General features: G+C 49.1%; 1 protein-coding gene across 2 annotated transcripts; it reads right to left on the bottom strand.

Annotated features, from left to right (window-relative positions):
- Positions 1-628: 628 nt before the first annotated feature.
- Positions 629-17,554, bottom strand: LOC108023433 (carboxypeptidase D). 2 transcript variants are annotated; one of them, XM_017092920.3, is made up of 9 exons: positions 16,664-17,554; positions 7,780-8,015; positions 7,238-7,717; positions 7,070-7,170; positions 5,145-5,262; positions 3,574-4,900; positions 3,295-3,518; positions 2,029-3,236; positions 629-1,971 (listed from the first exon to the last, which is right to left on the bottom strand). In XM_017092920.3, the coding sequence occupies exons 1-9, from the start codon at positions 17,111-17,113 to the stop codon at positions 1,802-1,804; spliced, it is 4,314 nt and encodes a 1,437-aa protein (XP_016948409.1). In that variant the 5' UTR covers positions 17,114-17,554; the 3' UTR covers positions 629-1,801. The 2 variants fall into 2 exon arrangements, with proteins under 2 accessions (XP_016948409.1, XP_016948411.1); XM_017092922.3 differs by lacking the exon at positions 16,664-17,554 and adding an exon at positions 10,384-11,091.
- Positions 17,555-17,710: the final 156 nt, after the last annotated feature.

Below are 17,710 nucleotides of genomic sequence, written 5' to 3'. Positions count from 1 at the left end.
GAGCCCGAATGACAACTATCTCTTGGGCGCGGGACCCCCTGATAAAGCCCGTGCGACAGTTCAGCTCAGATCGGCGGACATTGTAGTGGCTGTGCGGATGGAGCGGGAGCCGCTGGACGGGCGATAAGGCGGCTATCGCCAGATGACCTTGATCCTGGCTCTGACGCCAGCAGCGGCGATGGCCAAAGCGAGACTCTCCACAAAGGCAAGACTTGGCCGAGCCATTCGACTTCCTCCCTCTGGGATTTCTCTAGGAACAATGACCTACGCATCCCAACAATTTCCTAGCTTTGATCATAATCATTTCACTCCCTATCAAATCAATTTCACATTACACGACAAGAAATTCATACAAAGTTAAGTAAGTCATAAGTCTCAACTTTCTGTTGAAAAAAATAGATGAGACAGCAAAAGGATAGATTATTATAGTACCATATATAGTACTATAACTTATACACGACTTTACAATTGCATATTAATAGAACTCATCTTTATACAACAAACTACGATTTTTACAACCTGATCGATCTTTTTTCGCTGTGCACATGGTGGCTTTGCCCCCGGGAAGCTTCCATGTGATTCATCCGACCAGGAGCTTTAAATAACCCTATAATCTTCTTTCAAGCGATTCGTAGGTACATTATTAATTTATTGAGATAATGCTTACATAGTTTTAATTGCCATATTTGTGGATATGTATACGATATAAGTGTGTATATTCATATAAGTAAATGCTGCACCTTGTGGAATATGTAGGTTCTCCTCCTCTCTCACTTCTTTGTCTTGCTGTGCTCTGTATAGCTAAAATCGTGCAGTATTCGCATGTTTTTTTGTATATTCGTGTTTAATAAGTTAGACATATCCAAGAAAATATTACAAAAGCTGTTAACTGGTTTGTTATGATCTCCCTAAGCAAGCTGCGCATTTCCTTTTCTTTTTCCAGCTGTTCTTGTAAAGTATTGGGTTTTGGAAGCTATGAATAGACTGCCAGGTCTATGCGTACATAGGGTTGTCGTTTGTGGCACTATCTATAAGACATATGGATTTGCAGGCCAGTTTTACTAAATTAAGTACTAGGATTGAAAGTGATCTTTACAACCAACAGCTTTTGAGCAGTTTAAAGTTCACATCGCCATTCCCCAGCAGAATAAATAGGTATGCTTAAGCATTCACATTAGAATTGAACTATTACTAGGTACATTTTAAATATTTAAGCAAGACATTAGGCCACTTGGCAACTCGAACCGCTCTGTAGGCACTCGGCTGTGGCCTGCTGATTCTGTTTCCCAAGATTCGCGTGTTTCGTATCTCTCAGAACATCATTTCTCTTCGCCAGAGTAGCAAGGCTCTCAGTCTTAAGTTAGGTTTCGGTTGCGCTTGCTGTGCTCTGGCTGGACAGATAAGTATTGTATATATCTATATGATCGGGCTACAAGGACTGGGGAGAGAGATTCGCCGAGTGGGTGGGGGTCGGAGTTCGGAGTTCGGAGCACAACATTCTCTATTTAAAGCTGACGATTGTGATGTGAAGCGCCGACGCAGATCGCATCATTGTATATCGAATATTAGGTTACATTTAAGGGTATGTATATGTATATATTATACAAAATAAAAAAAAAGGTAGAGCAATGCTTGCGTTGGTTTCTCTTGAAAACGTTTTGAATCACAGTTATGTTGTGTGTGGTTGTCGTGTAGTTGCAGTGGATCATGGATCGTGGTTCGAGGGGTTCCTGGTTCCTACTTCCTGGCTCCTGGTTGGGACAGCTGAGATTGGTGGCGATTGATGGGATCGAGGCGACATCTAGTGCCGGCGCTTGTTGCCGTGGTTGTGCAGCATCACTATCTCGTCGCCACTGTCGTCGGCCACGTCCAGTTCCGGCTCCATGTGCGGCCCATCGTCGTCCTCGTCGTCCGTGTGCAGGATGCGCTCCAGCTGCTCCTCGTCGAAGTACGGCTGAATGGTCATGCCACCTATAGTCAGACAGACCATTAGTTAAATCAATCACCCTAGTATTCTCCCCAACTTACGCTTAATTGGCGACCGGAAGAGCTCCGTCTCCCCATCGTCGCCCGCCTCGTCGTCGTCCAGATCGAACTGCTCCTTGCTCTTCTGCGGCAGCAGCGAAAAGTTGTAGTACGGCTTGTTGCCCCGGTGACGTCGGTAGAACCAGAACTGGGCGCACAGCACGCAGACCACCACGCCGACGATGATCAAAATACTGGCCAGCAGGATGAACAGCAGGCGGGGCAGTCCGAAGACGTGCTCGTTGGCCTTCAGGTGGAAGACCACGTTCTCGGTGGGCAGGCCACTCTGAACCAGGTGCATCTGTCGCGTGGCCTCCAGGTGACGCGGCGCCTCCACTCGCAGCGCAATGTTGCCCAGGGGCACCGCCGATATGTGGTACTGACCCATGCTGTTGGTGAAGTTCCTCAGCTGCGTCTGGCCCACCACCGAGACCTTGGCATTCCGCACCGGGTGATTGCTCTCGTCCAGCACCACGCCCGCAATGCTAGTGGTGGCCCTGTTGCCATTGGTGGGCAGCTCCATGACCACGCCGCGGAGCAGCGTGTACGGATGCATGCGTATGATGCCCAGCTCCGTTATCTGGCCATCCCGCACGTCCACCTTGATCATCTGCGTCTCGTAGTTGGGCGCGGTCACCTCCAGGCCATACAGGCCGTGGGGCAGCATCAGCTGGAAGCGCGCCGCATTCCTCGTCACATTGATGATCCTCTCGTGCTCCAGCAGCCGCACAAAGGCCTCCCTCAGCGGCTGTCCCTGGTCGTTCTGCACCGAGCCAGTCACTCCCGTCTTCACCAGAGCCAGGAAGTTCTTGATCTTGTCGATGTTCTTGCGCCACACGGAGGCGATTTGCTTGTGGTGCGGCATCCGGCAGCAGGAGAGGCCCAAGGTGTACACCGGCAGGTTGTACATGCGGTACATCATGTTGGTTAGCCTGTCCGTGGTCTCGCGATGCGCCTGCCTCGTGGCGGATGGGGGGCACTGCAGGGGCGAGTAGTTGAACTCGGTTCGCTGCATTTCGTGGGCGAACTTTTCCAGCACCTGGTCGCCCTTGGGATAGCTCAGCTCCGAGCTGCCGGCACCGAAGGTGAGCATCAGATCAAAGCGTTCGCTGCGCAGGAACTGCAGGAACACGTCCTTGGCCTGGTCCGTCTCCGGGTTGAGAAGGCGCTCTGCCAGCTCATCGCCCAGGACGGGATCGCAAACGGAGGAGCTATTAAGGGGTAAGACTAGATTAGTTTCTGAACACGACTTAGAGGGGACCAGCTCACTTGGCATTGTACATGTTGAAGACATCGTCGAACTTGCTGGTCTGCGGCAGGAAGTAGATAACACTGTGCTTCAAAAGATTCCGCACAGTGGCGTCCTGCAGCTTGAAGCCCTCGAGCAGGTGCCGCACCAGGTTGAGCATGATTTCCCTGCCCAGGGGGGCGGCTGTGTCGAACAGGGAGCTGACCACCAGCAGCTTGTACTTGTGCTCCTCGGGCTCGCCAATCTGCAACAGAAACAGGTCAGTAGGGGGATCAGGGGTGCAAATGGTTCCCACTCACATCAGAGGTCATCTTGAAGTTGTTGAAGTATCTGCTGAACTCGTTATCCGCATAACCAAAGCTGGCAATCTGCCCGTTCTCGTTCTCCAGCTCCGCCAGACGGGATCGAACCTGGGGATTGGTGTGGTACCGCGTGTTGACCACGTTCTCGATGATCCTGAAGTCGTTGGCGGAGGCCCAGTGCTGCGGGTCGTCGGGCATGAGGGTCACGTCCATGCGCATCTCAAAGGGCTCGCCATCGGGCACCTCCACCTCCACCCGCATCGGAGCGTAGTTGTCGCCCAGAACGGTGAGATTGTGGCGACCCGGCAGCGCCAGCTTCCAGTAGTCGCCGAACGTTTGACTGTAGCTCGAGTGGTTCGCTCCATCCAGGCGGACAACAGCCCCCGCGATCGGGGTGCCAATGGAGCTGTGCACGAAGCCATGGATGCCATGATGCACCTGCTCTATGAACTGCAGCAGCGGCTCCCGATGATCCTCCCAGTACTGCGGCAGCTCTGCGGCCATGGGGAACTTGTCGCAGCCCATCTCGATGGTCAGCTCCAGGCATCCGGCCCTCACATAGTTCCAGTCCTGCATGCCCCCGGTGACACTGTACCACTGGGCACCGTTGGTGATGCCATCGGTGAAGTACTCGTTGGGGAAGAGCGAGCACGGCTGGGCCAAGTGCATGGTGGGGTGCGCCTTCGAGTAGACCCCGGCCAGGTGCCTGAACAGAGCGTTGTCCTCCGTGGGGTTGGGCTTGCGCCCGTTGATGCTGGAGTTGCGCAGCCTCATGAAGGGGTCGTTGAAATCGTTCTCGTTATCGTCGAACGGGTAGTTGGCCACCAGGGAGCCACCGTGCAGGTTGGCGGACAGCACGAAGGGCAGGGAGAGCGTCCAGTTCATCAGGGCGGCCACCTCGGGCTCCGTCACCTTGTTGTACCTGTCCGTGCCGTACTGGTCCGGGAAGTTCCTGTTCAGGTCAATGCCATGGGCATTCGCCCGGCCAACGCCGCCGGTGCGGTCGCCCTCCCTGGAGATCTCATAGCCGTCGGGGTTCATGCTGTACAGGAAGTGCATCCGGGTGCCGTTGACCAGCCTGGTTATCCTGTCGTCGTTGCCGTAGCGCTCCAGCATGTACTTGGTGAGCAGCAGCAGGCACTCCTTGCCCACCACCTCGTTGCCGTGCATGTTGGCCACGTACTTGAACTCCGGCACGCCGGGCACATGGGAGCCCGGCGTGGCGAAGATCTCCAGCACCCAGAGGTCGCGGCCCTGCACGCTCTTGCCAATGCTGTAGAGGCGGGTGAGCGAGGGGTAGCTGGCGGCCATGTCCCTCAGGAAGCTGGAAGAGCGGGAAAACATATGATTAGCAGGATTCAGCTTGGTGACTGGCAAGTATATTAAAGGTAGCACTACTTTAACCTCAGCGAGGAGGGAAAACCACCACACTAGGTCGTTATAATCCGTTGTTAATACTGCATTGCCCTGAATGTACTCTGAATGTACTTTTCCGCCACCATATGGTGGTTCTCAGTGAGAGGAGTGCGCACATACAAGCACTATGTTGGCATGACCCCCGTTCTCACCTCTCCATGGCCGTGTAGTTGTGGTGCTCGAACTTGGTGGGGGTCAGGAATCCGTGGTACTGCTCCTTGCGCTTCTCCGGCGGCTCCGAGCGCTCGACCTTCACCTTCCGGAAGTTGCCTGCGGGAAAGGGGGAGAGCGGAAACGGAAATGGGTGAGGATTTAGTGTGCAAGCATGCCGGGTTTTCGGTTTTCAGGGGGAGGTGCCGCATGCGGGTGACTGGTGGGGGGAGTGGATGCAGTGCGTCTACGATTCAGCGGCGGCAGGGGCTGAAATCAGCGGCGAATCACAAGCACAAGCGGATGCATAATTTCGATCGTTTATTAGCCATAATTTCATAGTTCACATTTATTAGGTTAAAATCCAAGTAAAATGCCAAATAAAATGCTTGACTCTTGACGATTAAGTGCCATACACATACATTCATATAGTATATAGTTTATATAAAACAAATCTATAATGTAGTTTGACTTTTGGCACACACGCTGTTCATTCGTTTTCGATTTAGGTACTTAGTGGAGTATACAATTAAAATTCTTAGGTGTGACTCGACACTCCTCGCCCCCAACTTTTAAGCGATCGCAGGGCAAAGGATATATACAAACTTAGGAGGTCGGCGAGGGGAACTAGGGGAAAATAAGTAAATCAGACAACTAAAAAATAACAAAAAGATGAACCTAAAGCAGTATAAAAATTAATAAAAACATAACGATATGGCAGAGAAAAAGGTAGTGACATAACCACTTAAGAATCCTTTGTATAAACTAGCAAATGAAAATGAAGTAATGATCCATGGGGTGGAAATAAAACGCACCAAGCGAAAATCATAATTTTATTCATCCCCAGCAGAGGACTCGTGGCACCCTCAATACTCCTAGAATCGATCCCCACGGGATCTTGGCCAGGTCTCGTCAACACCGTACAGTACATATTATATTTAAAAGCCATACAGGAGCATGTGTGCTACATAGTCGGATCGTAATTGATAATAATCTCGCCTACTTGCGAAGGTTAGTTTCCCTCTTTCGTGGGGAAGTGCTCAACAATCGTTTCTGATAGGATAACCATATATAATCTACACGTATCGATAGGATATCATAGAGAGCGGTGTGTGTTCGGAGTTTCGTGTTTATCATGGCTCTGCCCATCGATGCTCCGCAATACTTGGGATTGGGTGAGCTGGGGGAGTGGAGATCAAGCTAGGACCGATTCAGTTTGGATTTCTGTGTTCTGTGTGGGTCATTAGATGACCTTAGTGGGCTGGTTTCGTCAGTGGTTCCTAAGTACATTTCGCTTAATCGATTACTGTTTTATTTCGTTACTTTTGGCTGGCCTTTTGCATTTGTTCGACTCTTTTTAATCTCTATGTACAAATCAAACGTTTTTCGCTGAGTGTGTGCGTGACAGAGACAGCGACAATTGAATGGGAGATAGAGGGAGACAGAGAGGTCGCTAGCACAGGCTGGCAGTTTGAGAATCGCGCAAAACCAGGAGATTCCAGGGCGGAAGTGAATGGAAATGCCACGTAAATGAAAGGAAAATGCGTAAAAACATATTCGAGAAAACCCAAGACCGGTGCGCTGCCCCACGAGAACCCAATCCTGTATATTCTCTGCGGATCTCGTGGGGAAGCGCGTCCCGGCTCCGGGTGAAGAGAACCAAATGAACATGCCAGGGGCTGGGGATCGGGATCGGGCGATGGCGGGGGTAACATATAGTACAAGGACGTGGTGCGGAGTGAGCGGGCGGAGCAGGCCAACTAGGTGCAGGTCATGGCGGGGCTATGAGTACGTGTGTGTCGGGAGTCTGGTGTCTGGTGTAGTGTCTGGTGTCTAGCCGGCGACTAAACTAAATATGCGCATATATATGTGTATATCCGTTGCAGCCCTCTCTAGAAATAATAGGGACTGTACAAACTGCTAATACCAGCAAAGTTCGTCTCGACGGGCGTCAGCTTGAAGTCCAGCCGCAGGGCCTCCTGGTTCTCGTTGGTCACCTGCACTTCCTGGGGGGCGCTGCTCTGGTAGCTGCGGGGTAAACGGAACACAGCATTAACAACGACTTCGACAACGGTTTAGTAGCCCAAAAACGCACCCAAAGGCGGCGGCGTGCACGCTGTACAGGCCCGGGGTCAACAGCCTCCAGTACTCGCCGCGCTTCGAGGTGCGCATCGGCTTCTCATCCAGTCCGGCCACGTAGATGCTGGCATCCGGGATGGGGAAGCCGCTGACGTCCGTCACCAAGCCCTTGATGCCGATGTGCGCCTGCCGGAGCAGCTGCAGCAGCGCCGCCTTGTTGCGCTGCCATTCCAGGGGCAGAGTGCTGGCCGCCGGGTACTTGCAGCAGGACAGCTCGATGGTCAGCTCGAAGCAGTTGCTGAACGCGTAGTTGAAGTCCTGCATGCCGCCGGACAGCTCGTACCAGTTGGCTCCGTTGGTGATGCCGCCCGCGAAGCTGTCGTTGCAGTTGTTGCCCTTCCTCATCACGGGGTGGTTGTCCGAGTAGGTGTGGGCCAGCTGCTTGAAGACCCGGTCGTCCGGGGTCAGGCTCTCCTCGCAGCACTCGTTGTGAGCCCTGCAAGTGGACAGATTGGGGATTAGTTCGGTCGTAAGACAAGGTGGTGTGGCAGAACCTACGGCGAGTTGTCGTAGGGATAGCTGGCCACCACGGCGCCTCCGTGGAAGTTCGCGGAGAGCACGAACGGCTTGCTGATGATCCAGTTGACCAGCGCCGCCGTCTCCGGCTGACGGGACTGGGCGCGCAACTGGTGGACATGGCTCTGCTCCAGGCGGTCGGGGAAGTCGCGGTTCAGGTCGACGTTGGCCGCATTGCCGCGTCCCACGTAGTTGGGCAGCGACTCGCAACGGCCCTCCTGCAATGAAAGCAATGGGATACGTTGATTAGCAAAGTGCGAAACATGCTATATACTACTATATGATATAAGTTAAACGAATCTCTAAAGACCCAGAGGAACCACCTTCAATAACATACATTTTCAATTAAAGAATCTCTACGAAAGAACCTCTTTCAGGAGATAAGATAAAAGATGCTCCCAGGCACTCTCACCTTGAGAAAGCCCCCTGAAACACATGATATCCAGGGGATGCCCGTGGATGATGGGCCATACCCATCCGCGGCCAGTCAAAGCCGAAGTTTCTCTTTCCCTTTATGGACTGATTGGCATGCAGGTCACTCCTGACCGGAATCGAGCACTTGGCATGGCAGTCAGGTGTCGACCCAGCGATTGCAGCCCGACGGTCGCGGCGAAAGAAAGGCCCCGGATCGATATTCGGTAATAATATTGTGCAATGGAGCGGGAAGAGAAAACAGAACGCATCGCCGTGCGTCCCACGTCCCCCGTCCCCCGTCCGCCCTTCTCCTGGCCCATCGGAACGGCAATCAGCCAGTCAATCAGAGCACGAACTATGCCGATGGCTGGACATCGGAGAGTGGAAAACAACACAATTAGTCGGAGGCCGCGCAAAGGGGTTCTTTCCCGGACTGTGGACCATGGGCATTGCGTAACCAACGAGTTACAGCATTAGAGGGCCGACTTGAATGGATCATGTCATCGTTGTGGCCACAATGATCACGCTACCGATCGGCAGCCACCATGGGAAAACTCACAAAGGCCTGGCTCGGAGCGAAGCAAATAAAAACGAGCAGGCAGCGCAGAAAATCCCCTCGATGCAGGCGATGAATGGCGAAATTGGCAGTCAAGTGGGTGGTAAAAGAGGCGCTTCTTTGTCTTAAGCCATGTAAACAATGTAGATATGGGCAATTACTCACACAAAACTTATTAAAGTTAACATTACACGGTGTGAACCATTAATGTATTCATAGTCTAAGCAAAAAACAGTATAATATTCATAAGAAGGTCTGCCGGTCAATTAAGAAAGTGTAAACTTGAAATTCTTCTTGATATCAAGAAGACTAAATTCCGTAGTATTTCCCATTTTACCAAGAGGGATTAATGTTGGAAGTTCTATGATTCACATTTCTAGAGAAATGTAAAATATTGTTAAGAAAGACTGCAGGTCTGTTAAGAACCTGTAAACTTAAAATTCTTCTTGATATTAAGAAGTAGTATTTCTCAATATAAACGAAATGGGGTTAAGTTAAGAAGTTCTATGATTCATATTTATAATCATATTATAAAAATAATGTATAATAATCTTAAGAAAGTCTAAAGGTCCGTTAAGAACCTGTAAACTTAAAATTCTTCTTGATATCAAGAAGACTAAATTGAGTAGTATTTCCTAGTTCAAACCAAAAGAGTATTTACAAACATATTTTTAGAAATATCTACAATATTGCTAAGAAAGTCTGCAGATCAGTAAAGAACTAGTAAGCCAAAACTCTTCTTGATATCAAGAAGAGAAGTATCTTCCAATTTAAACCAAATGTGGTTAAGTTATACATACGGTACGTATTGCTAATCAATTGGAAATGCCCGCCGGAGCATCTGCGAGATTGTTTATTGTTTTAATCCGACCTTTGGGGCTGGGACAACAACAGTGGCAAATCGGGGCAGATAGTCCACGCCGATAGCCGCTTGTGTTTACTCCACACTAGCCACGATTCGAGTGGCTAACGATAAACAAACGAGCGGCGATGGGGGATCAGGTGTGTCTCTGGGCAGTAAGTCGGCCCTCTGAGTGGGCAGAGGGCCTGGCCCAGGGCAATTGATAAAAAGTGCGAAGTTGGCACCCATTTGTTTGTTAACTCGAAATCTCTTCCCTGCTCTTCCCTGGTGATGAGGGCAGCTTGTGGCCTTGATGGCGTTGTTTCACGCGGTTTTATCAACCCCAGGAATCGTAAACGCTGGTGTAGATAACGTTTTGAGTCAGGCCTCGGGGAGAGAGGGGTTTCCGAGGGGCTCTCATGGAACACTTTCGATGAGTAAGCCGAAGCCATCAAGAAGTCTTAAAAAAAACCCTATGAACTGTGGCATTTTGTGCATGATAACCGCTGATAAAATAGGCTTCTACTCATCCCATCTATAATATTTTCCAGAATCCCAAGGCGACTGCATCTGTCTCCCCCACTTCGTCCTTGCTTAAGATATCCTGCTTCGCGGTGCTCCCGAAACCGTATAGTGCTCCCGTTCCCACTCCCAGCTGCCGGCCCTGCTCCCGAGCAGGTGGCCGAGGTTTCCCGAAAAACGCCACCCACTTATCGATTTTTCGGCCCGAAACCAAAACACGCGCCCCAACAGGTGACCCCGGGCCACTCTTTACCTGGGACAACGCAAAGCCATCCGGGTTCATGGTGGGCATCAGGTAGATGTCCGTGCTGTTGACCAGCTGGCCCAGCTCGGCGATGCGCTCGTGGTTGCCCAGCAGGTACTGGGCCAGGTAGACCAGGAGCTGCCTGCCCACCGTCTCGTCGCCGTGCATGTTGGCAATGTACTTGACGGGCGGCGAGAGCAGATTCCGCGAGCGGGTGTTCCGCGAGATCTGCAGGGCCAGCAGGTTGCGGCCCTCCAGGGAGCGGCCAAGGTAGTGGACGCGCGCCTGGTCGGGATAGGCCTTCTCCAGGCCGGCGAACAGGTCCTCCAGCTGCTCCTGGCTGACGTAGTGCGGCTGCTGCAGGAAGGACTCGTCCTCCTTGATGATGTAGCCCCCGCCCGGCGGGATCAGCAGGGCCACGGCGGCGGCGACGAACAGGAGACCCAGCGCTGGCATCTTGCTACTGCGGCTGGCGGATGGCGGACTGGGAGTGCGGGTTCCGGACTCCGGATCGGGGCAATCTGGTCGAGATTGCGTTGTTTTTATCACTGGCGTGCGAATCGAGCGGGACACGGTTATATTCCTGCGGCGGCCCAGCAGCTGCTCGCTCTGCGCTCTCGCTCGCTCTCGGTGCTTTTCGCTTGTCCGTCGGGGGCGTCCGTTCGTCGAGCGTCCGTCCGTCGTTGCAGCTCAGCCTCGAAAAATGAACTGTTTGAAAATTTGCTGCGTTGATTGGCCTTAAGCGCCCATTCGCCCGCCGCCGCCGCCGCAGCCGCCAACGCTCTGCCGCCGCCGACGTCGCACAGTGGGGCGGTGACTAACCCAAAAGCCCCAATCCACGTTTCTATATAACTGATAAGTGTGGTTTATGCTTCCGAAAGCCATTTAAAATAAAATACGAGTGGAAATACGTCATAAAATAAATGGTTTAATTTATAAAAGTTCAACTAAAATAAATGGGAGGTCAAGTTAGAAAATTTTAAATTTTAATAGGAACAGTTTTTGATTCCAAGAAATATCACATTCACAATAAAAGTGAAATAAATCTTTGAAAAAATAATATAAATGGTTTAATTTATGAAAGTTGAACTATAATAAATACGAGGTCAAATTAAAAAAAAATTTAGTAGAAAAACTTTGGATTCCAAGAAATATCCTATTTACAATAAAAATACCATAAACAAAAATACAATAAATCTTTGAAAAAAATAACACAAATGATTTAATTTATGAAAGTTGAACTATACTAAAAGTAATGTCAAATAAAAAAAATTAAATTTTTATAGAAAAACTTTGTGTTTCCAGAAATATAATATTCACACTACGTTTGGTTACAATAAAAATAAAAAATTGTTAAAACAAAAACCCATTAACACCTGCTCTTGAGATCCCAAATAATGGAAAACTAGCGGTAAAATATGGAAATCGCCCTTCCATTCAGCGTTCGTTCACCCCACTGTGCGCCGTTCCAAGAGAGCAGCCCCAAGCCAGAGAGAGGCGCTAATTGCAGGGAAATTACACGCCGCGCCGAGCGCCCGAGCCATTAAAAAAGTGCTCACGGAGAAGCTTTGCTTTTTCGGCTGCCACGGGATTAATAGTTTATAGTTTATTTAGGCGCATTTAACTGTGTTATTACCATGGACCGCGGGGGAGTTGCCAGCCCCGAAAAGTGTGGCGCCTGCGCGAGTGTGCGTGCGGGCGGGGGGAGCGCGCGAGAGCGCAGAGAGCCGCGCTCGGCGCACGTCAACAGGATATTTTTACACGAAAATCGATAGTGTGACACCCACGCCGTGACGTCACAGACGGCCCATCCTGTGCGCGTGGGTTGCAGCGAAAAAGTAACCACCCGGCCGAAATTACATACAGACGCGTGTACGCACACACGCCCCGTCGATAAGCAAGCGAAATTGGCATTCGCGCAACTGAGAGCGGCCCAACGCTGTTATCAGGGAAACGAGCGGGCATATGGCCACTTTCCAGCACCTCCCTCCTCGCTCCACCCGCTTCCAGCAAGCGTTTCCATCGATTAACGGTGGGTGCGAAGACAACAACAAGTGCTTAGCTGCGATCTGCCCAGTGGGGGCCGAGTGGCGCTGAGAGGCCACGCTGGAATGCGCTTCCTGGAGGAGTTGCGGCTTTCCAGGTGGTTGCAGTAGATGCGCATCGCGGACACCCTGGAAGGTGCACATGAACTGAGATACTTTTGAATTTCAGGTTTGGGCACCTATTATTTAGATTCAGAGCGAATAAATTGCGAATTAGAGATGAGATTATTAGAATTCCAAGCCATCCAAACTAAGATTAGGGATTCGGGTGCCCAAGCGCAAGGCGCGAACTGGCTGCAAGAGCCGATAGCAAATCCAATATAAGTTGCTAGAATCACGGTCTGGCCGAGACACCTGTGGCTCAAGGTATCTGCCGCGGCTCACACGTCTTCGCCAGACACCTGATTTACATAATCTGCGCCGTGTTTGCCGAGCGCACAGCTGCTGATTGGCAGTGCACTCGGGCAATGGGCGAAATTGAGCTAAGACTGAAGCGGAAATTGGCAAACTCCGCGGCGAAACCCCGTCCACCGGCGGCCACAACGACCGGTTGCGAGCAAGTGCCTCGATTGCAGGGAAGTAGGGCGGGCGGCGCGAACGTCATCGGTGCCGCGCTCTTATTGTTGTGACACCTAACCAGTTTCTTGCCAGGCCATTGCCTGCGGCGCCCGCCCGGTGTGCCACCCCCTGCCACGTCGTCAGCAGCTTTTCTCTTTGCCGCCGTGCAGTTGCGACATCGTGACGTCAGCGGAGCGACAAACTATGTTTGCGCTATCGCCAGATTACTGAGGAGGCCATAAAACAGTCGCCCAGGAGGAGAGGCGGCCAGGGATTCGGCACTGTCAGCGCCACATCCCGGGCTGCGGGAGTACAGATTATACCATCAGAACTCGGCATTGTCAGTGGTTCACATTCAAATCGCACTTAAGTTTTAATATAGTGAACTTTTTCCCATCCTATGAGGTAAATTGATAATTTGATAACAGTTCTACATAGAACAACATGGGATTATTTGATATATGGTATTGTAAAGTCCTAAACCAATATGACATAGGTTAATTTAACAATTGGTTATGAGTTCTACATAGAACATAAGATCATTTGATATATGGTATTGCAAAGCCATAATCCATAGGTTATATCATCATATTACGATCATATTATATGATTACCAACCTATTTACCGGGAGCAGACTGTGCCAGTGCAGTGTTCACCAACGTGTCAATCTAATCGGAGCCACAATCGACCATTGGGGTGCCCAAAGCGAAGGCCATCTGAGTATCTACAAGCTAAGCTAGAATGCGACCTCCCTGGGAGTGTGCCCCAAGTTAACTTGCAGTTTGCACAGCTCTTTCAAGCCCATTCAGCCGCTGCCTTCGAGGCCCGTGTGCAATGTACCGCGCAGTTGCCGTTGGGGCAATAAAAACCACACAAGATCCACACAAGATCCACACAGATCTGCGGCAATTAGAACGCTGATAAGGCCAATAATAAGCCCGCTGAATTGTGTCACTGTTGCGCTGTTGTTTGCTCCCTGAAGCCGAACCCGGAGCCTGGCCGAGCTCCTGATATCATCACATGAGTCTCAATTGAAATTAGGGACGTGGGTACCAAGTGGGATTGCGGATAAACCATTTTAATTACCTGAAGATATAACATAGTATTCCCCCTGGGGAGTTACCGCCCATAACAAAGGGAATTGCTGGGAACTTAATTGTTTATTTAAAAAATCATAAGTTCAAAGTAGTAACTTTCCTATCTTTGTTCGCTGAACTTCCCCCCAAGATCATGATTAAATTGGAAATTCCTGGAATTCCTGGAAATAAATTGGAAACTCCTTCTTATCAAAGCGAATTAAGATAGGGAAATGTAAAATAGGCTTCCTTTGAAATCGGTTTATGGCTACATTATTGCGCTCATCGCCAGCGAAAAACATTATAGTCACGTTTCTCGCTTTCCAGTGTTCATTTGAGAAGAACGAGACCTTTCAAGAAGCACACTTGAGTCCGCCGAAGAGCTATTGGGATCCATTAAGCGATTACCGATTGGAGGGGCACTCGAATGACACTTTGCCAGGCTTCGGCAGGGAAGAGCCCAAACGCAGTGTCTCACCTGAGATCTGTGGCGCGGATGGAGTGGATGGATGAGTTCTTGGCCGCTAATTGAGTGATCACACACGCTGGCCGACCACAAGCCGGAAAAAGTGGGTCGCAACATTCCAATCACACATTCTACGTAGTCGGGGCCAAGATCTCGTTTTCTGGAGCTTGTGGATGTCTGTCCACTAGTCTGCTCTCACTTTGCGGCGAAAAAGACCGCGGGCGCAGCCCCGACAAAAGCTCGGCGGATCGAAAGAGCGAATGGAGAGATCGAGGTGTCTGTGGGTGCACTGGGAGAAACAGGGCAGCTGATATGAACGGGTCAGGCAAGGAAATGCGATGAACTATTGAGAGTATCTTATATACCTCGTCGTTCCACTCACAACTTTTTACCTAATTAAAGTTCAGTTAAAAAATACTATATAAGGTATGGCAAATCCTCTGATTTCAAGAAATATGGAGTATATTATATAGTGTGTCATATCATACTATAAAATATCATATCGTAACATACTATACCTTATCGTACTTCATATCATGTAATATCATATCATATTATATTAGGCAATAAAAGGTGATGAACTGTTGAGAGAAAATAATACATATATACCTCTCCGTTCCTTATAAAAACTTTGTATGTACAACTATGTAATTTAATTGTACTTTAAATCTTGAAATAAGCTGTGATCTCTTTAGGTTCAGTTATAAATATAAATATATAAAATAAGGTATCCCAAATCCTCTGATTTTAAGTAATATGGAATGCATTGTATATCATCATATAATATCATATTGTATCATATGATATCATAACATATCCCATATAATATCAGTTCATATCATACATATATAATATCGCATCATATCATATCATACTGTAGCATATCATACTATACCATATCATATTATATCATATATCATCATATCATATATCATAATATATCAAATAATATCATACTATATTATATCATATCATATCAAACTGTATCATATCATATCATACTATATAATATCATTTCATATCATATCGCATCATATCATATCATACTGTACCATATAATACTATATCACATTATATCATGTAATATAATACTATCTCATGTAATATTATCATATCATATCATGTAATATTATATCATATTATACTTAATCATATCATATGATATAATATCATACATATCATATCAAACAAAATCATTTCATATCATATATCATATCATACTATATGATATCATATTATATCATATCATGTCATACCATATCATATCATATATCATAATATATCAAATGATATCATACTATATTATATCATATCAAACTGTATCATTTCATAATATCATATCATATCATACTATATAATATCATTTCATATCATACTGTACCATATAATACTATATCACATTATATCATGTAATATAACACTATCTCATGTAATATTATCATATCATATCATGTAATATTATATGATACTATACTAAATCATATCACATGATATAATATCATACATATCATATCAAATCATGTAATATGATATCAGATCGTACTATACATATCAAATCATATCAAACAATATCATTTCATATTATATAATATATCATAACATACTATATGATATCATATATTATATCATATAATATCATATATTTATCATATCATATCATATATTTATCATATCATATCATATAATATATCATGATATAACAAATAATATCATTCTATATTATATCATATCATATCACTCCAATAATAAACCGAATATAATGCACAAAGCTGTATTAACTTGGTTTCTACTGCTTAGGAACTTTGTTTTCCAATCTATGCCAACAGGTTTTTGTTCGAAGTGAATGCTAATCAGTGACTAACATTCCGTGAGTGAGTATGAATAAGCTGATCGCACAGACCAAGTCGCTGGCGAACTTCCCAGGAGAGCAAATTCTCATAAGGCAACCTATGGTCACAATACTTTTCCTCGGTAAGGTGCGATCCATATGCCATATGCAGGTGGAGGGGCTAGCGATGGGGCGGGGCCTGTGGCTGTCCGCTCACAATCACCTTTCCCGCTCCGCCAGCTGTTTCCCCTTCCCCAGAGCCCGTCGATTCTTGGCTACAAAGAGACCGGGAGAAACGCGAATGTGGTGACTCACCTGGGCCCTGGCGAAGCCGTCGGGGTTGCAGGTGGGCAGAAAGTGGACCTCGGTGCGGTTGAGCAGCGCCTGGACCGCCGCGTCGCCGTCGTAGTGGGTGGCCAGGTACTCGGCCAGGTAGAGGACCATCTGGCGCCCCACGGCCTCGTCGCCGCGGATGTTGGCCACCAGCTTCACCATGGGCCGGAGCAGGTCCCCGTCCCGGGACTCGCCGGTGGGGCCGCTCAGGGCCAGGGCGTGCAGGGGTCGGTCCTCCAGGGAGCTGCCTATCGAGTAGCTCTGCGCCAGGTCGGGGTAGTCCCTGGCCAGCTGGCCGAAGAGCGCGCCGATCTCCTCGTTGCGCAGGTAGTGCGGCTTCTCCAGGAAGTTGTCCACCTCCTGGACCACCCGCACCTCGCTGACCTCCGCGGCTGCGCAGCCCAGCAGGAGGACTAGGCAGCAGACCCACATTTCTGGGGGGGATTTCCGGACACGTAGGCAGGCGGCGCAGAGCGCGTGTGGCCCCGGGACGCAGGCGCGGCGGTTGCCAGGGAAGGCGGCTGCTGCGGGCGGCGGAAGCGCGGGGGGCGGCGCCTGGCACTCACTTTCTGGCACTTTCCTCCGCAATGCAAATCTTCAAATATTTGCCACAAGTGGTGACACGACACGCACACACGCCCACGCGATCACCGACACGCCGACGCTTGCACCCACACACGCGCGCACAGGGGCCGCGGAACAGTTGGCTTTTCTCTGGTGCACCGCTTTTCCCGATGGCTTTCCTCAGCAGCCGAGCAGCGTTTTCACGCTCCTCCAGGCAGCCGCAAAAACAAATCCATAATATGCGCGAAAACAGCCAGCAAATATGTAAACGAAACTACGCGATCGCAACCGCGACTGGGGTTGCCACTCGGTGGCAGGGCGCTGCCAGAGGGCGGGAAAGTTGTGTGAAAATACCACAAGTACCAGTTTCCCCTTGAAAAATACCAAAACCTGGCAGGCGGTCACTCTACTAGCACGCCACCTACATTATGGTAGGGGAAACAAGACCAACTAGCGTTGCCACCT

The sequence above is a fragment of the Drosophila biarmipes genome, chromosome X, assembly GCF_025231255.1.
Source record: "Drosophila biarmipes strain raj3 chromosome X, RU_DBia_V1.1, whole genome shotgun sequence".
In the NCBI taxonomy this organism is placed as follows: domain Eukaryota; kingdom Metazoa; phylum Arthropoda; class Insecta; order Diptera; family Drosophilidae; genus Drosophila; species Drosophila biarmipes.
The sequence above is the reverse complement of the archived record's forward strand: the minus strand, read 5'-3'. Positions and strand labels throughout refer to the sequence as shown.

Excerpts from the sequence above, each read along its gene's own strand:
- LOC108023433 (XM_017092920.3), bottom strand. The coding sequence starts at position 17,113 with ATGTGGGTCTGCTGCCTAGTCCTCCTGCTGGGCTGCGCAGCCGCGGAG. Across the intron at positions 7,718-7,779 it reads TATCCCTACGACAACTCGCC|GGCTCACAACGAGTGCTGCG; the intron begins GTAGGTTCTGCC and ends GTCCACTTGCAG. Across the intron at positions 7,171-7,237 it reads GTGCACGCCGCCGCCTTTGG|CTACCAGAGCAGCGCCCCCC; the intron begins GTGCGTTTTTGG and ends TTTACCCCGCAG.